At 32.8% G+C, this 18,747-nt stretch overlaps 2 protein-coding genes across 2 annotated transcripts; one reads left to right on the top strand and one right to left on the bottom strand.

Annotated features, from left to right (window-relative positions):
* The first annotated feature begins 2,999 nt into the window (after positions 1-2,999).
* LOC115700724 (protein COBRA) lies at positions 3,000-6,705 on the top strand. The gene is made up of 6 exons (XM_030628354.2): positions 3,000-3,428; positions 4,304-4,383; positions 4,649-5,105; positions 5,608-5,767; positions 5,873-6,144; positions 6,231-6,705. Exons 1-6 carry the CDS (start codon positions 3,347-3,349, stop codon positions 6,521-6,523), a joined length of 1,344 nt encoding a protein of 447 aa, XP_030484214.2. The 5' UTR covers positions 3,000-3,346; the 3' UTR covers positions 6,524-6,705.
* A 185-nt stretch (positions 6,706-6,890) lies between these two features.
* LOC115700725 (COBRA-like protein 4) lies at positions 6,891-9,031 on the bottom strand. The gene is made up of 6 exons (XM_030628355.2): positions 8,708-9,031; positions 8,534-8,613; positions 7,989-8,445; positions 7,755-7,902; positions 7,381-7,658; positions 6,891-7,294 (listed from the first exon to the last, which is right to left on the bottom strand). Exons 1-6 carry the CDS (start codon positions 8,757-8,759, stop codon positions 7,011-7,013), a joined length of 1,299 nt encoding a protein of 432 aa, XP_030484215.2. The 5' UTR covers positions 8,760-9,031; the 3' UTR covers positions 6,891-7,010.
* Positions 9,032-18,747: the final 9,716 nt, after the last annotated feature.

Genomic DNA, 18,747 nt, shown 5'->3' with positions numbered 1-18,747 from the left:
GCCATAATCAGGAAAAAACACGTGTTGTAGTGAATTATGTGTTCGAACAATAGAGGCATGAATGTCAAGAATAGAATGATAGACAGGTTGAGTCCATGTGCGCTCGATAAGAGAAAATCAATCGTCAATCAAGGGAAACTACTGACCTGATCAAGCGATTCCATCAACAAACTAAGAGTGTGGGTACTAGAAAACTCATGCTCAGAAGAGATCTTAATCAGGGAAAAGCACCTTACATCCCGAGCGGGACACAAGAATACGACCCGAAAGCATGCCCAAGTAATTATGTGCAATCACCCCAGCATGACAGACCTTCCAACTCTAGGTACCAAGGTCAAACTGTTGGCAACCCAATAGACAACCAAGTCTTACTTGGTCACTATCTTGGAATGAATGATCAACCCAAATTTCATCCCTAGCCTGAAGGATGAAGAGACGATGTACCTCACCGACCAACTGGGCGGTCTTGAGGACATGTGATAGCATACAACCAAAATGGATGGGTCCAAGTCTATAGGTAGACTCAGTGTACCGACCAACAACCTTGACAAGACCAAACGAGGTCTCATAGTAGACAATCGTACACGAGTAAGAATGATGACAAAGCTGATAATGGACAGCACAACAATCGTCATCGTAATAATCGACATACCCATGAAAGAAACTGGAAAAATCCTCTGCATGGTGCTAATCCTCCTCGCTCTACAAGCCAACCAAACAAAAGAGCTCTAGGCGACTCTGTCTTCCAAAGGATGGCGCCCATGGCTAATCTTTGAGACGATTTGAATCGTAGGAGAGGAAACTGGGACAGACACTTTGTACATCCACCCAACAAACAGCTAATTAATGTGGAGGATTATATTCTGCAAAACAGAGATAATTTCGTACCCTTTGAAGCTCCAAGGGTTCAATAGGTGACATAGACCAATCAACAAGCAGGTCGAGTTGATCTAAAGGTAATTTATGGTACTTTCTTTTTTTTTTTTAAAAAAAAAAAATATATATGTTTATAATTAAAATAAAAAATAATGAAATTTTTCTTTTTTTTTTGACAAAGTGATTAGAATCATTTATGAATTTACGATGCAGACGTTCGCCATCGGCGCTGGAACCTCCTCGAACCCAGATAGCTCATCGTCTAACCGCAGAGCATGTTTTGCCAAGCCATGGGCCGCTAAATTCTCAGAGCGAGCTACATGGGACAAAACTGCCCCGAAAATTTAGATAATAAAGCTATAACATCTTCAAACAACGCTCCTAACTTGTTGAAATACATCTTCCCGTTTTTTATGGCCGTTTTCAAACTTTAATTTGTATTAGGTTGAGTTTTCAAATTAAATTAGTATTTTTCAAAATGTGAGACATTAAAAAAATTTAGACAATAATTGTTTATTTTTGGGAAATGATATAATCCTTAATTATAATTTAGGAAATTATCTTATTTTAGCGAGCGGTTAATATAGTATGATTATTAAATTTAGCGGATTAGAATTAACGAAAGAGTAACACTTTTAGCTAGTTATTTTAAGTTAATTTGATTAGTTTATGTTTTAGTTGATTGAATCAAGTGCTAGAGTTAAGAATTTAGTATTTTATGAGAGTAATATTTTTTTATATAGCTATTCTAATACAATTTATATTTTAATTTTTATTTTGAAGTGTAGTTTTTTAATGGTATAAGCCGAAATTCTATCTCTTTTGATGTACTATTAGAGAATGTTATAATTTTATTGTCAAAATTTTTTAGAGGAGTTTTGTCTCGTGTTGCTCGCTTATTTCAACAATTTATAGTTTGACAAAACATATCATTCGGTTACACGATGAGTTATTTTGATTTGAGAAGGTTCTTACAATAATTACAAATTTCTGCATTGTAAATTCATAAATAATTTAAATCAAAACATAAAAAAAAACTAGCACCCAATTAAAAATAAGCATATCATAAATTGACTTTATTATTTAATTAGTAATAAACCAACTATATAGAAAGATAATGTAATTAGGCTTAGCACACAAAAAATAAAATAATAATAATCAAGTGCAAGAATTGAGAAGCTGAGGACAAAGGATCTCAGGGAGGTCACTAGTATATGTTAGGCAAACCCAAATAGATAACCACTATATGAATGACACTTGGCAAATACCGGAGTTTAGCGGCGCTTTTATTTACACGTCATCACAATTCACATGAGCTGTTTCCACTGTTTGTTTGTTTGTGTGGTACTCATTTGGCCCAAGACCTCCATAATCGCCGCGTTTCCTTATTTATTCAAGATTTCCTTCTTTCTCTCTTTTTTTTTTTTTTCTAATTTATTTTTCAATAGCTATTCAGTGGCCACTGGCCAATGTTATAAAAAAATTCCTAACAAAATATTAGGCAAGAGAAAAAAAAAAGAGCAATTTTCTATAACATTGGGATTTTGGAGAAAATGACCCCCACGTTTTCTTTCTAATAGGAGAAAAATCAATCAACCAAAACAGCTTGGACTATCTCTATCTCTATATTGGAAATTAAGAAAAATATACATCATTCCATTCCCCTAATCTTAGCAATGAGATGTTGAAAAAGTAAAAGTAAATACAAAGAACCAAATATTATAGACTTAGTCCCGGTTCCAATATGTGGAAATAAATTATCGAGACTATTATTCTTATTACTAATTAATTTTAAGGGGACCGAGACATCTTACACCAAATTCTAACACCAAAACACTTGAAGTGAAAATGTAAAAGAATTACAAGTTTTAACATTGCAGAAGAAGACATGAAGAATTGAAGAGTGAGTTTGCATTATATGGGGGAAAGTGCTTGTATTAACTCTAGTTTTCTCGAGAACACAGAGACAGACACAGTCAAACTCTAATGGCACAGTTGTTATTTTCTAGAAAGTGTTGCTACATCTTTTCCTCTTATATCCTTACAACTGTCTCCAATTCACTATATTAGCCGTATTTAACTCTCTCTCATTAATATACACCCCAAAATAAAAACAAAAGCAAAACTTGTACAAGCAGAGCACACAAATAAAGTAATAAACTATTAAAATAAACGTTACTAACCAAGAAAAAAAAGGGAAAACGAAAGGGAAAGTAACCAAAGTATCCCCATTTGCTTAACTGGCGTGGAACCTTATAAATATATATATATATATATATATATACGTTTAACAGTGCTTCAACCTCAAAAAGTCCACTAATCCACTCAAACTCACCTTATTCTGTAAGCAATAGACTCTCTGTTCTCTCTCTCTCTCTTCCAGAGACTGAAACAGAAGAACAAACATTCTATTGAGAAGAAAACTCGACGCCTGAAGTGGGTATTTTTTTTTGCTTTGTTACAATCCTAGATGAATTGGGCATGGAAAGAATCAAGTTGGAGTTTTTTCCTCGTCGTCATCATGGTTTTTTCAATCATGTTCGTTTCAACAGGTTAGCTTTCTCTCCTTTTCTGTCACAAATTTTTATTACTTAGTGACATATAGGCCATCATCTCATTGGTCATTGCATGAAATAATTATTTATATATATATATATATATTCATTATAGAATTTTGATATTTGCAATCCTTCTTCAAAATGTTTTCCTTTCCTGAAGAAATTGAGATTTTTTTTTTTTTTTTCTGAAAGAAACTTGGGCATTACTGATTTTCAGTCCTCCTTCAAAATTAAATGCCACCATTATTTAACTTAGCCTCTTCCAAAGACTCCTTCAAAAAGTTTACCTGGGGAAGAAAAGTTTTCTTTTCTTCAAATTAATGATTATTATTATTATTTTGGCAACCATGAAAAGCCAAGTTTGGTCATATAGGTTTTGATTGTAATTCGTATAATTTTGTTTTTATTTAGAAGAGATCAAATAAAATAAAATCAATATAACGCTTAAACCTTAAATTATGGTATTACAAACAAGTGCCCGTGTCTCCAGAAGACACTTTTACCTTTTTTTTTTCTTATTTAAACTTTTTTACTTTTTACTCTCTTTCTGAGTCTTGGCGTGGCGTTTGGTTTGATTCAAATGATTTGCCATTTATTAATTTTTGAATCTTCCCCAAGCTGAATTAAATTTGCATTATTTCTTTATTTATTTTGAAAATTGCTCCTGTTATATAATTTGATTGGTCCATAAACTCAAGCACTGTATTAAGAGCTTTGAAGTTTGAACGATCACAAAACCAAAGGGAACTTCCTCTGTAGTCTGTTTTATACTTTCTGCACGTGCATCCATTTTCCCTTAGTCAAAAGTACTAAATTATCAATCAGAAATATATGCTAACATTTTTTTCTTCCTTCCTTCTCTGTGGCAGAGACCTATGATGCACTTGACCCAAATGGAAATGTTACAATCAAATGGGACATAATTAGCTGGACCCCAGATGGCTATGTTGTAAGTATGATTCATATACCAAGCAAATGATAAGTTTTGAAAAGCAACATGAGGCTCTTCAAAATTTGATGTTACAGATACTACATTTTGCTTTTTGAACTAAGTTTTGATTTGTGGTTTATGTATATCTGTTTAATTGTTAATTAGTCTTCAATTGTATATTATTTAGTACCTTTTTTGTTGTAATCTTTTAAGTGATTATCTGATTCATTTATCCTTGGATTGGATTCAGAACACTTAACTTGGGTTGTCATTGAATGAACAGGCTGTTGTGACGATTACTAACTTCCAAGCATATCGTCATTTCGAATCACCAGGGTGGTCATTGGGATGGACATGGGCCAAAAAGGAGATAATATGGAGCATGGTTGGAGGCCAAGCCACAGAGCAAGGAGATTGTTCAAAGTTTAAAGGGACCATTCCACATTGCTGTAAGAAAAGCCCCACAATAGTTGATTTATTGCCTGGGACTCCTTACAATCAACAGATTGCAAATTGCTGCAGAGGGGGAGTACTTAGTTCATGGGTGCAAGATCCTGCCAATGCTGCAGCTTCGTTCCAGCTTAGTGTCGGCCAAGCAGGAACAAAAAGCTCGGCTGTCACTTTGCCAAAGAACTTCACTCTTAAAGCACCAGGGCCTGGTTATACTTGTGGACCAGCAAAAGTTGTTCAACCAACAAAATTTCTTTCTGCGGACAAAAGGAGAGTCACTCGAGCCTTGAGTAAGTTGAATGCTAACTGTTGGAACTATTTTTCAGCTTTATTAAGCCGTTAATAATAATAATAATAGACTAATTAGAATTTTTGCCACCTAAACTTTTACGTGTAACAAATCTCCCCTAAACTTTTCAAGCCTATTGAGATTATTGGATTCAAATGCTTCTCTAAAATTCTGTTTGATTTTACTAACGTGACGATTGTCCATGTTCTAAATTGTGCCTCCCGAAATTTGATTATACCAAATCATACCTCCCGAACTTTGATAAGTACAAAATCGTGCCCACTGAATTTTCATCAACATTAGACTTTCACTAGTAAAATTGGACAAAAGTTTATGGATTCAACAATCTTAATAGCTCGGGGAGAATTTTAACGGTCTAAAAAATTCAAAGGTTATGATTTGGTACATGTCAAGTTCGGGAGCAAAAACTTAATTGGCGATAATAATATGTAACCCCATTGGTGAGATTTTGGACTAATATTTTTCCTCTCTTGTCATGGCAGAGACATGGAATGTTACTTGTACATATTCACAATTTCTAGCTTCCAAGGCTCCAACTTGCTGTGTTTCTCTTTCATCTTTTTACAACGATACAATAGTTTCCTGCCCTACATGTTCATGTGGATGTAAAAAGAACATAACTCAACCAGGAAGTTGTGTTGAGTGAGTTCTTTCTCTCTTCCAGAACATTATTACTTTCTTTCACTTTTTTCATTCTAAATTGTAAAATAATTCTTTGTATGCTTCATTTTCATGGTAAATTTACAGGCCAGATTCACCATACATAGCTTCAGTTGTCTCAGGCTCTCAAAAGAATACACCTGTGGTGCAATGTACTAGCCATATGTGCCCAATTCGAGTTCACTGGCATTTAAAGATCAATTACAGAGAATATTGGAGAGTAAAGGTTACAATTACAAACTTCAACTATGCAAAGAATTACTCGATGTGGAACTTAGTTGCACAACACCCCAATTTTGACAATCTGACCCAAATATTCAGTTTTAACTACAAGCCTTTAACACCATATGGATCAATAAGTAAGTCACTCTTAATTACTTAGATGTTCTTGTTTATTTTCCTTTTGGAATTTTTTCTGTTAAACATTTATTGTTATTTCCTACAGACGATACTGGTATGCTATGGGGAGTTAAGTTCTACAATGATTTGCTCATGCAAGCTGGACCTTATGGCAATGTGCAGACCGAGCTACTTTTTCGGAAGGACAAGTCAAGCTTTGGATTTGAGAAAGGTTGGGGTTTCCCTCGAAGGATATATTTCAATGGCGAAAATTGTGTCATGCCACCCCCTGATGACTATCCATGGCTTCCAAATGCCGGTTCCAAACAATATTTCTCACTGCTTACTGTAATAATAATTTCTTTGACAACTTTGGTTTTCATAATTGTGTTTGCTTGAAGTGTACTAGTAAATATGTAAGTTCTGGTTTCTCAGGACTTTCAACCTCATAGTCCATGATACCGAAATAGTTGCAAATTTTGAGCAAGAAATTTTAGTGTGCTGATCAAGTTTCATTTTTGTATATGTGACAGAAGTTAAAAATTATATTGAAAATGAATTCCATCTGAGGTTTTCACAGACTTTTCCTTTTATCTTTTCTATTTGCTACTTTGTTCAATCAAATCATATGGACGAAAGTTTTCATATTGAAGTTAGAATTATAGCAGCCATGGAAATCTTACCAAATACTTAGCGTTATCTTTTTCAAAGCTTAAATTTCTCTATTTCCATAGACACATATAAACATACCCTAGAAGTATTGTTCTTTCCACAGGCAAAAATAAGGATTCTTTTTCTTCAACATGTATAAGTATATATCCTCGTGCTCAGTTTTTCAAAATTTTGTAAAGCACATATGAAGAATTGAAAAATTGTAGGTAACCAATCACTGAATAACTATCAACAACAAAATCAAAGAAGAAATCAGTGATGAGAAGGCGATCGTGTTCTGACGAGCAGAGTTGGGCATAAATGGATATGAATCAGGTGGAGGCATCAAGCATTCTTCACCATTAAAGTAGACCTTTCTAGGAAATGCCCATCCATTCTTGAAAGTGAAAGTGTTCTGATCTTTCTGAAGAAGCACTTCAGACTGAACATTCCCAGATGGCCCGGCTTCCATCAACAGATCATTGTAGAATTTTAAGCCATAGAACATACCAGTGTCATCTGCAAACAACAATTTCTTATATGAGATATGCGTTTTATCATATATGAAAAAGATGGGAGAAAATACTTTCAAGAGAGAGACTCACTTATGGATCCATAGGGGACAAGTGGTTTGTAATCAAAACTGAAGACTTGGGTGACATTGTTGAGATTAGGATGTTGGATGGCCAGAGTCCAAAGGGTGTAATTCAAGCGATAGTTGAAGTTTGTAACAGCAAGCTTCACACGCCAATACTCCTTGTAGTTTTGTTTCACATGCCAGTGAACTCTAATGGGGCACATATGGTGTGTGCACTGCAGTAATGGAGCATTGCTTTTCCTTGGAGTGTTTATTCCAGATTTCTGGAGAAGTTTTGACCCAGCTCTGAAATCAAACATATTCATCACAATGATTTAGACACTTTTCTCTACAGAATTTGATTCGATTCATTTCGGCATGTATATTTGTACTATTACTTACTTGACGCAATTTCCCTTGTCCTGGCAACCACAGGCACAATTGGGACAAGAAGTGATTGTATCATTGTAAAATGATGACAGAGAGACACAGCAGCTGGGATTTTTCCTGGCTAGAATCTGTGAATAAGTGCATGTAACGTTCCATGTCACTGCATAGTGAATTATATTAAGATGTTAGCAATCTCTAATGATTAAAGTACTTCAAAAATAATCATGCAGAGATAACAAGACTTACTCAGAGCTTGAGTTTTTCTACGGCGATCTGGAGTCAAGTAAGTGGTTGGAGGCACAATTTTGGCTCTGCCACAGGTGTAGCCAGGTCCTGGACCGAGCAGAGTGAAGTTCTTGGGGAGCTTCACAGTCTTGTTGGTAGTTCCAGCTAAGCCAACACTGACTTGGAAGGCTGAGACAGAGGATAAAGGGTCTTGACCCCATGAAGACAAAACACCGCCTTTGCAACAGTTTGAAAATTGCTGGTTGTAAGGTACTCCAGGCAACAAGTCCACAACTATGGGGTCTTTTTTACAGCAATGAGGTACGTTGCCTTTGAACTTCGAGCAGTCTCCTTGTTCGGTTGTTTGCGCCCCAACTATGGACCATATCACTTCCTTTTTAGCCCACGTCCAGCCTAAGGTCCATCCAGGGGTCATGATATGTCGGTACATTTGGAAGTTGTTCATTGTCACAGATGCCTGCAAAGTAAGGAAAACAAAAACAGTGTCTTTATATGTGTTGTTTTTACACTTTTCACTTAATTGAGAAAGCTAACAAATGACATACCACATAGCCATCTGCCGTCCAAGACATGATATCCCATTTAATTGTTATGTTACCATTTGGATCTAGAGGATCGTATGCAGCTGCATAGAGTGTATACATATACATAAATATATAATACAAGATATTATTATTAAAGATGAAAGAAGAGAGCTGAGATAAAAAAACAATCTTTACCTGCAGAAGAAAATATGACTAGAAAGAAGATAGCTGAGATGAAAAATCTCATCTCTGCACTTAGTTGTTTTGCTTAGGCTTGAAAAGCTTGTCCTGTTTTTGGTGACTTTGGTTTTAGAGGTTAGTTATATTCAATGCTAAACAACTGATGAGGGAGATCAATCATAAGCATTCTGAGACCACTATGTTAATTGGTGTGTATTTAAGAAAGAAAAAGACCGCAGAGAAATTCCTTGTTGGGTTTTTTAGAATGGTTTACCTAATGGTTGTTACAACTATATATATATACATATATTTTTCTCTCAAGTCTCTATAATTTCTCTCGGTGCAGAGTTACAGTACTTTCCATATCTTAAAGCAACGGCTAAGTTAGACTTTGGCGGGAGATACATATGAAGTGAGAACTACATACCAACCTCTTAGTTGGAAGCGAAGTTGACGGGTATAATGAAATTACCTTGATAACCCTGGTCAATATTTCCCTTATTCAACTACGTCTACCAAGGTTATTATGGTCAATTTAGGTTGATGGTCATGAAGAGTTTTGCCAACTAACATGGAATGGTGGAACATCAAAAGTGGTTCTTTAAAAACGTTTAGCTTTTTTGGAGTCCTTACACGTTTTTTGAGTCAGAAAGAATGAGTTCGAAGCAAGCAAACAACTGAAAGTAGCTAGGGAGACACGTAGTAGTGAGTTATTTACCTCTTGTGAAAGAAAGACCTCCCAACAGCTTGGCATTGAACAAAATCAAATGCTTAATTATTATATTACTTACACAGTAAAACATCTCATGATATATTATTTGGCCCTCGACTCATTCGACCCTTATAGTTACTTACCAATACCATCAGTCATGAATGAATTAACCTTGTTGACTACTCAACATTGTTTATTATGTAGGAAGAAAAACAAGAAGATTAATAGATACCATCTGATGAGGAAAAAGGAGAAAAGATAAATAAGTACTCTGTAAGTTTATTTGCTTATGTTTCTTAACACTGTTCTTCACATTAATTTCAATTTATTTTCTATAGGATTTGTGTAGTGATTAATGGTGCATCCACACACAGCACAGCACAACGAGATATATAATATATTTAATTAAGGAGTTTTTTTTTTTTATTTTTATATTTTAAAGTTTTTTTTTTTTTTTTTGCATTTTTACAAAAATTTATATAACAACACAACTAACAGAGAGCAACTTAAATCACAATTTTATTTCACATAACAACTTACATTAAAACATATATATATATATATATATATAAAACGATTCTCTTTTAATTAATTATTATTCGGATTTGAACTAATTAATAATTAAGATATTGTTCCTTTCTTTGTTATTGTCATTTTGTTTCTTTTAGTGATCTGCTCTAAGAAGTTGCAGTGTGACTTATATTTTGCTATGTCTTCCACTTAATTATCTCTTTATCTAAAAAAATGTAATATTTAGTTAGAGTTCGTTTATTATTACTTTTTAATTTTATTTTGAAAAGGCTTATTTACTTAGATAATATATTAGTTTTAATTGTATATGTGAGATTAATTACGTACAAAGTAACGAACATATCTTTGATATAATAATACCCAAATTAAAAAAAAAAGGTAGACTCGTTTCTTAGTGTAAATTACTAGGTATTTTTTTTAGTTGATAATTTTGTGTAGGGACAGATGTGATTATGGACTTTTATATAGACACAATTAGTAAAATGAACAACCTTAATTATTTTTATTATAATTAAAGTGAATATTGAATACACACCGAATTAATAAATGCATTCCATACATATGATATGATGACAATTCAATTATACATTTCTTTAAATTTGATTCAGCCTCAAACCTGAACCAAAGTAATTAATGAAAGGATGTTGAGGCGTAACATCAACCTAGCTACGTAGCTGTGTTACAACTTTAAAGGCATAAATTATTGAATTAAGTTGATAATAACATTCTAAATAATAAACAGCTTCTCCTATATTTATCACTGGGGGACAGACAGTATAAGCAAGTGTTAATTAGCTATCAAATGCTGAATATTGTAACCAAGCATAAATTATAAAAAAAAAAATGCACATTAATTAATTAATTAAATATTTTGTTTTTCAGTTTATCTTAATTAGTAGGAATTTAACCATCAAATGTCTATTAATCTCAATTCTATAGTAACAATTCATTTTCTTCTAATGTGTATCTATAGCGTATATCATACTTCTGTGACTAGACGGAAGAACTTACACATTTGTGGTACGTTGTACACTACTTATTCGAGAGAGGGGAATTTATAAATATGGAAAAAAAATGTTAGTTGATAATTTTATGGGCATAAAATTTCATATTGATACATTATGTGCTTAGTACACATATTATATTACAATAAATTGAATTTATAGAAAATTTACAACGTGCATAATCAAGTCAAACTTAAAGATAAATCAAAATTTAATTAGTAATAACAATATTAACAAAATGATGAAGTAAGAATCGGAAATAAAACAGGGTAGAACAGAATAATTAAAACCATATAAACAAATAAAGAACGAAAACAACAAAAACAATATCAAGATATATATTGGTTTAAGTCCTATAGATCGATGTGATCTATGACTCTACTCCACTCCTGGAACACTACCAAAATGTCTTTATTGATTGAGCAAGAACAAAGGTGCATTACAGTTATTGACGCTAAAAAGTGGTCAACATCAGCTCGTTGGATTGACGAGAATGAATAGGTTGTTTATGTAATTAATAAGAGAGACACAGAAAATTTATAATAGTTCACCCTTATGTCGTGATAGTAATGGGGCTACGTCTACTTCAAGTTTTTATTTCTCACGAGATGGTGAGTATAGCAATAGACTAAGTATAAGAAACTCCAAACTCTAAAGAGAGAAGCTCTGACATTATGGGTAGTTTTCTGAATGTGAAAAATAAGCTAAGGGAGCTCTCAGGAGGCCCACAAATATAGGAGATTAAATACAAATAAAGTTTTTCCACCGTTGATGATGATTTAACCTTGAAAAATTAGCTTCTAGTAGTGATAGCTGATTTTTTATGTCTGGTGGTTCCCGCTGTAAATTATCCAGAGTTTATTTTCGTAACTCCCTTGAGGGTGAATTTTGACGATGATAGCTTCAAAATTTCATCAAGTGTGTATGATAGGACTTGATAGAGGGCTTTAATAGCTTCAAAACGCAAGTTTAATTGCGTTAACCAGATAAAAATTGAGTGAGTTATGACCGTTTTACTGAAGACAGTCCAGGTCCTTATGCCCAAGTTGACATTCCAATGCCTAACATCTAACGTCAACCTGGACGCTAAAAAGGTGTAAAAACGCCCAAGGAAAGTCCTTTGAGACTCTTAGGTGATAGTTTGACATCCCTTAAACCTTTTATATGTTTGGTGAAGCTGGTCACACATTCTCAGAGATGTTGCTATTTTGCGAAAATAGAAGACTCGAAACTTTCAAATTTTGAATGAGCCAAAATTGAAGTTGTGAATTTGATTGATATGACTTCATGGATCATTGCACTTGTGAAAAATTTGATAGATAGTTGAAATGGCATCAGGTTTGGATAAGTAGAACCAGCGAACCAAGCCAAATGTTAACCTAGGTGCTGGGGCCTTCAAACCGAGCTTATGGGGTTCTGTTTTTGATACTTTCAAGGTTTTTGAACTTGAGGACGAGGTCTCTCCCCCTATTTTTGACCATTTCAAAATTAATGGTTGCATTAGATTTGGCACTCGAGCAATTGAAGGCAGCGTCCCAAGTTAATTGTCAAACTGGGCGCTGGGCCCAACACCAAGTCAACTTGGGCCCTGGGCCTTGTTTCCAAGGACTTGGGTTTGTGTTTTTCTCTTCAAGTTTACTTGATCTTAGTTATTTTTTATGACGGTGAAGATGCCCATAGCACTTTTTGCTGATCTGAATTAGAAACAGCCCAGGTTGACAAAATGTCAACCTAGGCGCAAGGTCCCTCTTTTGCCCTTTCAGGAGTTTTATTTGGTCCCCAGAAATAGTTGATTCTCAATATCTTCTGAATACGGAGATGATGCTCGAAAGAGTTTTGGGAAAACTCCATTTTTTGAGGTCCAGGTTGGCAAGTTGTCAACCTAGGCGCTGGGCCCCATTTTTTCTACCCATGAATTGTTGTTTTCCCTCTGAAATGACCCATTTCCCCGATTTTTGATGAAGACGAATTCAATACAAAAGTCAGATCTTCAATCAGATTGACATATTGTCAACTTGGGCGCTGGGTGCTCGGGGCCTCGGGGCCCTAAGTTCTCAAAAATCAACTTGCTCAGAATCTGATTTTGATGCCACCAACATGTCTGTCGTATGTTAATTCAATGTCCCAATGCAAGTTTTGGCTACTTTGCACTAAGATAATCTCGAAAATTGAAACCCTAGTTGAGGATGTCAACTTGGGTGCCGAGTGGAAACCCTAGGTGCCTAGGTTGGCTTTCGGGTTGCATGTTCGTGTAATTTTAGCTCCCAGACCTTGTATTAGGTTGCTCCATGTCTTCATGGTATAGAACACTGAAAGATAGTGAGTTGGATTCAAGTTATTAAAGTCTGAACTATTCCATTTCGGAGTTCCTGAAGTCAACCTAGGCGCAGGGCTAGGACCCTTCCCAAGTTGACCTGCTAGGACTTGGGACTACTCAACTCCGAGATGTCATCTTTCTTGCCACATGTCAAGCATTGATGTTCACATTATTAGGGCTAGTTTCTGAGTTAACAAAGTCAATATCAATTCTCTGTTAGAATTCTCTCAAAGTGTTTATCTCTCACACTCTTACATAAGAAGCTTCTTCATCTACAGAAACTTCTTCATACAAATCCCAAAACCCAATCTTTCTCTTTTCTCTGCACCTCTCTCTCTCTCTCTCTCTCTCTCTCTCTCTCTCTCTACCTTTCAATCTTACACTCGAAATTATCTCTTTCAATTTTTAATTTTTAATTTTTTATTCTATTTTTGGTAAAGAAACACAGACAATGTAACTTTGTGGTTTAGAGTCTAAGCTACATATATTAGTTACAATATTCACGCCATTTGCAGGAATATATGTATTAGAGTTTAATCATTATTACATTATCTTTTGTATAAATGTGTGTTTTGCATTGAAAACATTTTAAAATTAAAAGTACTATATGGTTGATTAGTTTTTGCCAAAATGAAAAAGTAAAAACATGCTATGGTTCAAAAAGTAAACACTTTTACGATCATCTTCAAACTATAACAAAGTGTAACAGAATTAGGGTCGTGGAGGCCCTATTCTAATTTTAAAAATTGAATCCCTTAAAAAAGTACAATTTATAAATAATATTTTTAAATATTATCATAGAGTTATATATTTAACAAAATATTAAAAAACACCAAGTATTTTATTGAAATTGTTATTGATTGCAATACAAAAAAAATATATATAGAAAAAAGAATATGAAAAATTGTTTTTGAACCATAGCATGTTTTTATACTTTTTCATTTTTGGCAAAACCTAATCAACTATATAGTACTTTTAATTGCAAAACACACATTTATACAAAAGATAATGTAATAATGATTAAACTCTAACACATATATTTCTGGCCTAAATATTGTATCTATTATATATATATAGAGGGCTGGTCCTGAAACGAAGTGGGCCATAGAGAAAAAAAAATTGGGCTCTTATGTTAGAAAAAATGTGGTATTTTTCAAAATCGGTAAAAAAATGTATAATTTTAAAAGAGGAAAAAAAAAATTTGGGCCCCTGGGCTGAGTGGGCCCTAGGCACAGGCCTAGCCCGCCTATGTCCAGGGCCGGGCCTGTATATATATATATATAGATTAGACTCTAATAAACCACAAAGTTACATTGCCCGTGTTTCTTTACCAAAAATAAAATTGAATTTGAGACTTATCTTGTTGCAGTGGACGAGCATGTATATTGTTTTTATTTTTTAAAGGTTAATTAGGATTTTTTTTTAAACTTTAATATGTACCAAATTATGTTTTCTGAACTTTTCTGACTGTTATAATTTTTTTCCTAAACTATTGAGATTGTTAGATTTTAGGACTTTTGTCTAATTTCATTATATTTTACTATTTCAGTGGTTGTTTATGTACTAAACCATACTTCCCAAACTTTGATATCTACCAAATCACGCCCTTCGAAATTTGACATATACATATTAAATGATCGTGCCCCCTGAATTTTCATCCATGTTACTTTTTTTTTACTAAAATTAGACAAAAGTCCTTAAATCTAACAATCTTAATAGTTGAGAGGTATTTTTAATGACCTTTAAAGTTCAAGAGATACAATTTAGTACATATCAAAGTTTGAGGGACAAACATCCTAATTAGACTTTTTAAAATAATTAAAGGTCATTCATTATATAAACATATACATATACTAGATGAGAGTTACGTGGCGAGCCACGTAAATATTAGTTTTATATAAGTTCTAGTGGTTTTTGTTTAAGAATTCAATAACTAAGCAACAATAACAACAATGGTAGATAGATCTATTTAAGTTTTTCATATTTGTAAAGATTATAAATCTGAACTTTTAATTTTCTTGATTTGAGATTTTGAATTGTTCTGATTTATTTGTTTATGAATTTATTGAAATACTTGAATATTTATTTGTTCTGATTTTGAATTGTTCTAATTTATTCATGCTTGAATATTTATATTGATGATTGTTAATGAAATTAGTCTGTAGTTTTATTTTTCTAGAAAAAAAAGGTATTTTTTAATATAGAGTTTAAATTTTATATTGATGATTGTTAATGAAATTAGTCTGTAGCTTTATGTTTCTAGAAAAAAAAATGTATTATTTTATATAGATCGTTTAAATTTAAATTTATATAAACATATTTACTTTTAAAAGGAGTAATTCATCAAAAAAAAAAATCGCATAAATACACAAATAAACTAAAAAAATTATCAAGTTTATGGTGGCTCAAATTTTCGCAGAAACTATAGATTTGTCGACCTAATTCATCCTATATGCTAATGTGGAACTCCATAGGATCGTTACAAAGCCACTTGAAAACCCAAACTACAAAATCGAAATTAATCAAGTCCACCCAACAATAAGAAGAAAGTAGATTAACAAACACGTAAGCTTCAATAATTTAACATACGAAGCTAAATTTGAAATTAAGAATAATAACAAGAAAATTAAAAGAGTACCTGAAGCTCTCCGAGCAAGTCCGATAATTTATGGTTATTGAGCAAAACAGTGGCAGTGTACCCTAAAGAGAAGAAATTAACAAGATCGAAAGATATGTCTTTTTAAATGGGGAAGCAAGTGTGAAATATGATATGAAATTAATAATACATGTTCCGGCTATGACGAGGATCTTGGAAAAACCTATACCATAAAAATTAATATCCAAATGCATGATCATAAAATCTAGGTTTACACTGGTGAAGAATCTCCACTAAACACACACACAAATGCATACAAAAGATTTATCAAATTCTTCATAGTATTACATATTATACACTTAACCATATTGTACACAAAACATTACATGAATCATTGATTCATACATAACATAAGCTTAATTTAAAATACTTTACATGTGAGAGCAACTTTGAAGTAACAAGTTCAAGACTCACAATAACGACATGTTTAATGAAAGGTGAAAGTAAATAGCTAAACTGCTACAAGATACCACTACATTACCTTGAGTAGAAATCATTGATAAGCTCCCTGACCTCAGGCACTAACTCCAAGAAATTCCTAAAGTTAAGGTTGTCTATAACTTTGTTCTGTCAGAAAAGGGACAAAAAGTTTAATCAGAGAAAACATCAACTATTACAAAATAAACTAAAAATGAACATTTAGAAAATAAAAGCTTCAGCATCTGTAGACCCAGGAGAAGAAAAATTAAATGCCTTCAACTCTGTCCGGTCAAAACTCGCGAGTGCACAAAGCCCACCGTATATTGCAACATCTTGTGGCGCAATTACTTCATTGTAGTTATTTCCCAATTCAGGATTCGTTTCCAAGAACTACATAGTGTCAACGGGATAATTGAACTGTGTTATTATATGCACCTCCCGTTAAGAGAGATCTAGTCATAGCTGTGTTTGGTTGATCGTAAACCAAAGTGAGAGAATTGGATTTGATAACTAAGGATATATATATACGTTTGTTAGTTAGAGAGATATGTGGGATGATTTTTTTTAATTTAATTTTTTTTTTTAATTTTTGAGTTTAATTATTGAGTTTATTTATTAACGGGAAATCAAACCTATTAAATTTAATATATATATATATAGGGGGTTTTCTATTAATCAATATCAATGAAGAAAGAAAGTCGTGCAAATTAAATGAAATGAGATTGACTTTGTTTCTTATTATATTTACTATTTTTTATTACATGTTTTAATCATAGCCCTTAATTTAGTTTGATCTCGATGGTCAAAATATGATGTCAAAAATTGTGTAGAAAACTTGTATCCATTGAACGTGTCCCTATATATATCATATTGTATTTTATTAGTGTTTATAGCATAGATGAAAAGAAAAATCCATTTTTTTAAATTACTTACCAAGTTAAAGAGATTGTTTATCATCTAATCATAATTCAATATTACATACTTATCCCACGTCAAAAAAAAAAAAAATTTACACCAAAAATACAAATTACACACTTTATTACATATAAACCTACACACGGTTAAAGCAACTTTTTTACCTTTTTTTTTATATTTTATTACACATATACCACATACACATCACATCTATGCACCAGTCACGTCAACTCACCTATCAACCATCATGCATCCCTCAATCACTTCCCTCTCTCTTTTTCTTTTGTTTTCCTTTGATTTTTTTATTTCATTTCAGTTTTTTTTTTTTTTGAAATAACAAATAACCTCCATTGTTGAACCTTTAACTCCCCACGATTCCTCAACCATTTTCCCTCTCATTTTTGTTCTTCCAAATTTTTTCAACTCCCACTAAACCATCCCATAACCTTTTTCTCTCTTTCTTTTTGTTTCCCAATCTTTATATAAAATGGATGTGACCCGTTCTTCTTCATCTCCTTCCCCTGTTCAAAAAAAAAATTCAAAATGGGTTTGAAATCACTAGCTAATAAAGCTAAGGAAAAACGTCCTTTTATTGAGGAGGAAGACTCTAATTTTGCTCCTCCATTAACGAAGCGTGGGAGAGCTCCTCCTAAGAAGAAAACAAAGGTCCGTGTGCAAGAAAAAATGGCTGAAGATGTTTATGGGAAAAACAATAATGTTGGTGCTGCTGTTCGAACCGAGGTTTGTTTTCGGTTTCATTTTCGTTTCCCCCCATTTTAAACATTTTCTTGTATTTCCATTTCATCGTTTTGGTTTTTTCTGGTTTGTGATATTTTAGGTTTTTCATTTTAAAATTTCGTTTGGTTTTCTTTGGATTTTTAGGACTTTAATTTTGTTTAATCAATTTTATTTTGTTCTTGGGTTTGGCATTTTAGTTTGTTTCTTATTACTTTCGTTTCATTTTTGTTGTGTTTTATGTTCTGTTTGTGTTTCTAGTTTTTTTTAGATATTTTGAAACATTTGTTTTTGTTTTAGTGTCTCTAATCAGTGGGTTTTAGTTTTTTTTTTTTCTAGTTTTTTAATAGTTTAATATGTTTATGTATGATGTGTTTTGGGAATATTATTAGGTATAGTTGTTTGCTGTTCTTTTTTAGGTAACAATTCGATTTAGATGTTTGTAGTTTATATTCGTAGAGTTGTTTCTGCTTGTCAGTTTGTTTTTAGTTTTTTTATAGTTTTATTATAGTTTGTATACTTGTTTATTTACAATTTATATTTATTGCTGTTAATAAACTATAATAAAACTAAAATGAAACTATTAAGAAACGTTTAAATTTATTTCAGAAACTAACTATTTCTCAAAGTGTTTTCTCCTTTTCTTATTTCCAAAATAAATTCTTGCAAACAATTGAATTAAACTAATATAAAATAATGATGCAACTGTAAATCAACTTGAAAAACCACAACACTTAATTCAATTTAATATAGTTGTGGTTATTG

The sequence above is a fragment of the Cannabis sativa genome, chromosome 8 (assembly GCF_029168945.1).
Source record: "Cannabis sativa cultivar Pink pepper isolate KNU-18-1 chromosome 8, ASM2916894v1, whole genome shotgun sequence".
Taxonomy (NCBI): domain Eukaryota; kingdom Viridiplantae; phylum Streptophyta; class Magnoliopsida; order Rosales; family Cannabaceae; genus Cannabis; species Cannabis sativa.
The sequence above is the reverse complement of the archived record's forward strand: the minus strand, read 5'-3'. Positions and strand labels throughout refer to the sequence as shown.

Excerpts from the sequence above, each read along its gene's own strand:
- LOC115700724 (XM_030628354.2), top strand. The coding sequence starts at position 3,347 with ATGAATTGGGCATGGAAAGAATCAAGTTGGAGTTTTTTCCTCGTCGTC. Across the intron at positions 4,384-4,648 it reads GGACCCCAGATGGCTATGTT|GCTGTTGTGACGATTACTAA; the intron begins GTAAGTATGATT and ends TTGAATGAACAG. Across the intron at positions 6,145-6,230 it reads AACACCATATGGATCAATAA|ACGATACTGGTATGCTATGG; the intron begins GTAAGTCACTCT and ends TATTTCCTACAG.
- LOC115700725 (XM_030628355.2), bottom strand. The coding sequence starts at position 8,759 with ATGAGATTTTTCATCTCAGCTATCTTCTTTCTAGTCATATTTTCTTCT. Across the intron at positions 7,659-7,754 it reads GACAAGGGAAATTGCGTCAA|AGCTGGGTCAAAACTTCTCC; the intron begins GTAAGTAATAGT and ends GTTTGATTTCAG. Across the intron at positions 7,295-7,380 it reads TGTCCCCTATGGATCCATAA|ATGACACTGGTATGTTCTAT; the intron begins GTGAGTCTCTCT and ends TGTTGTTTGCAG.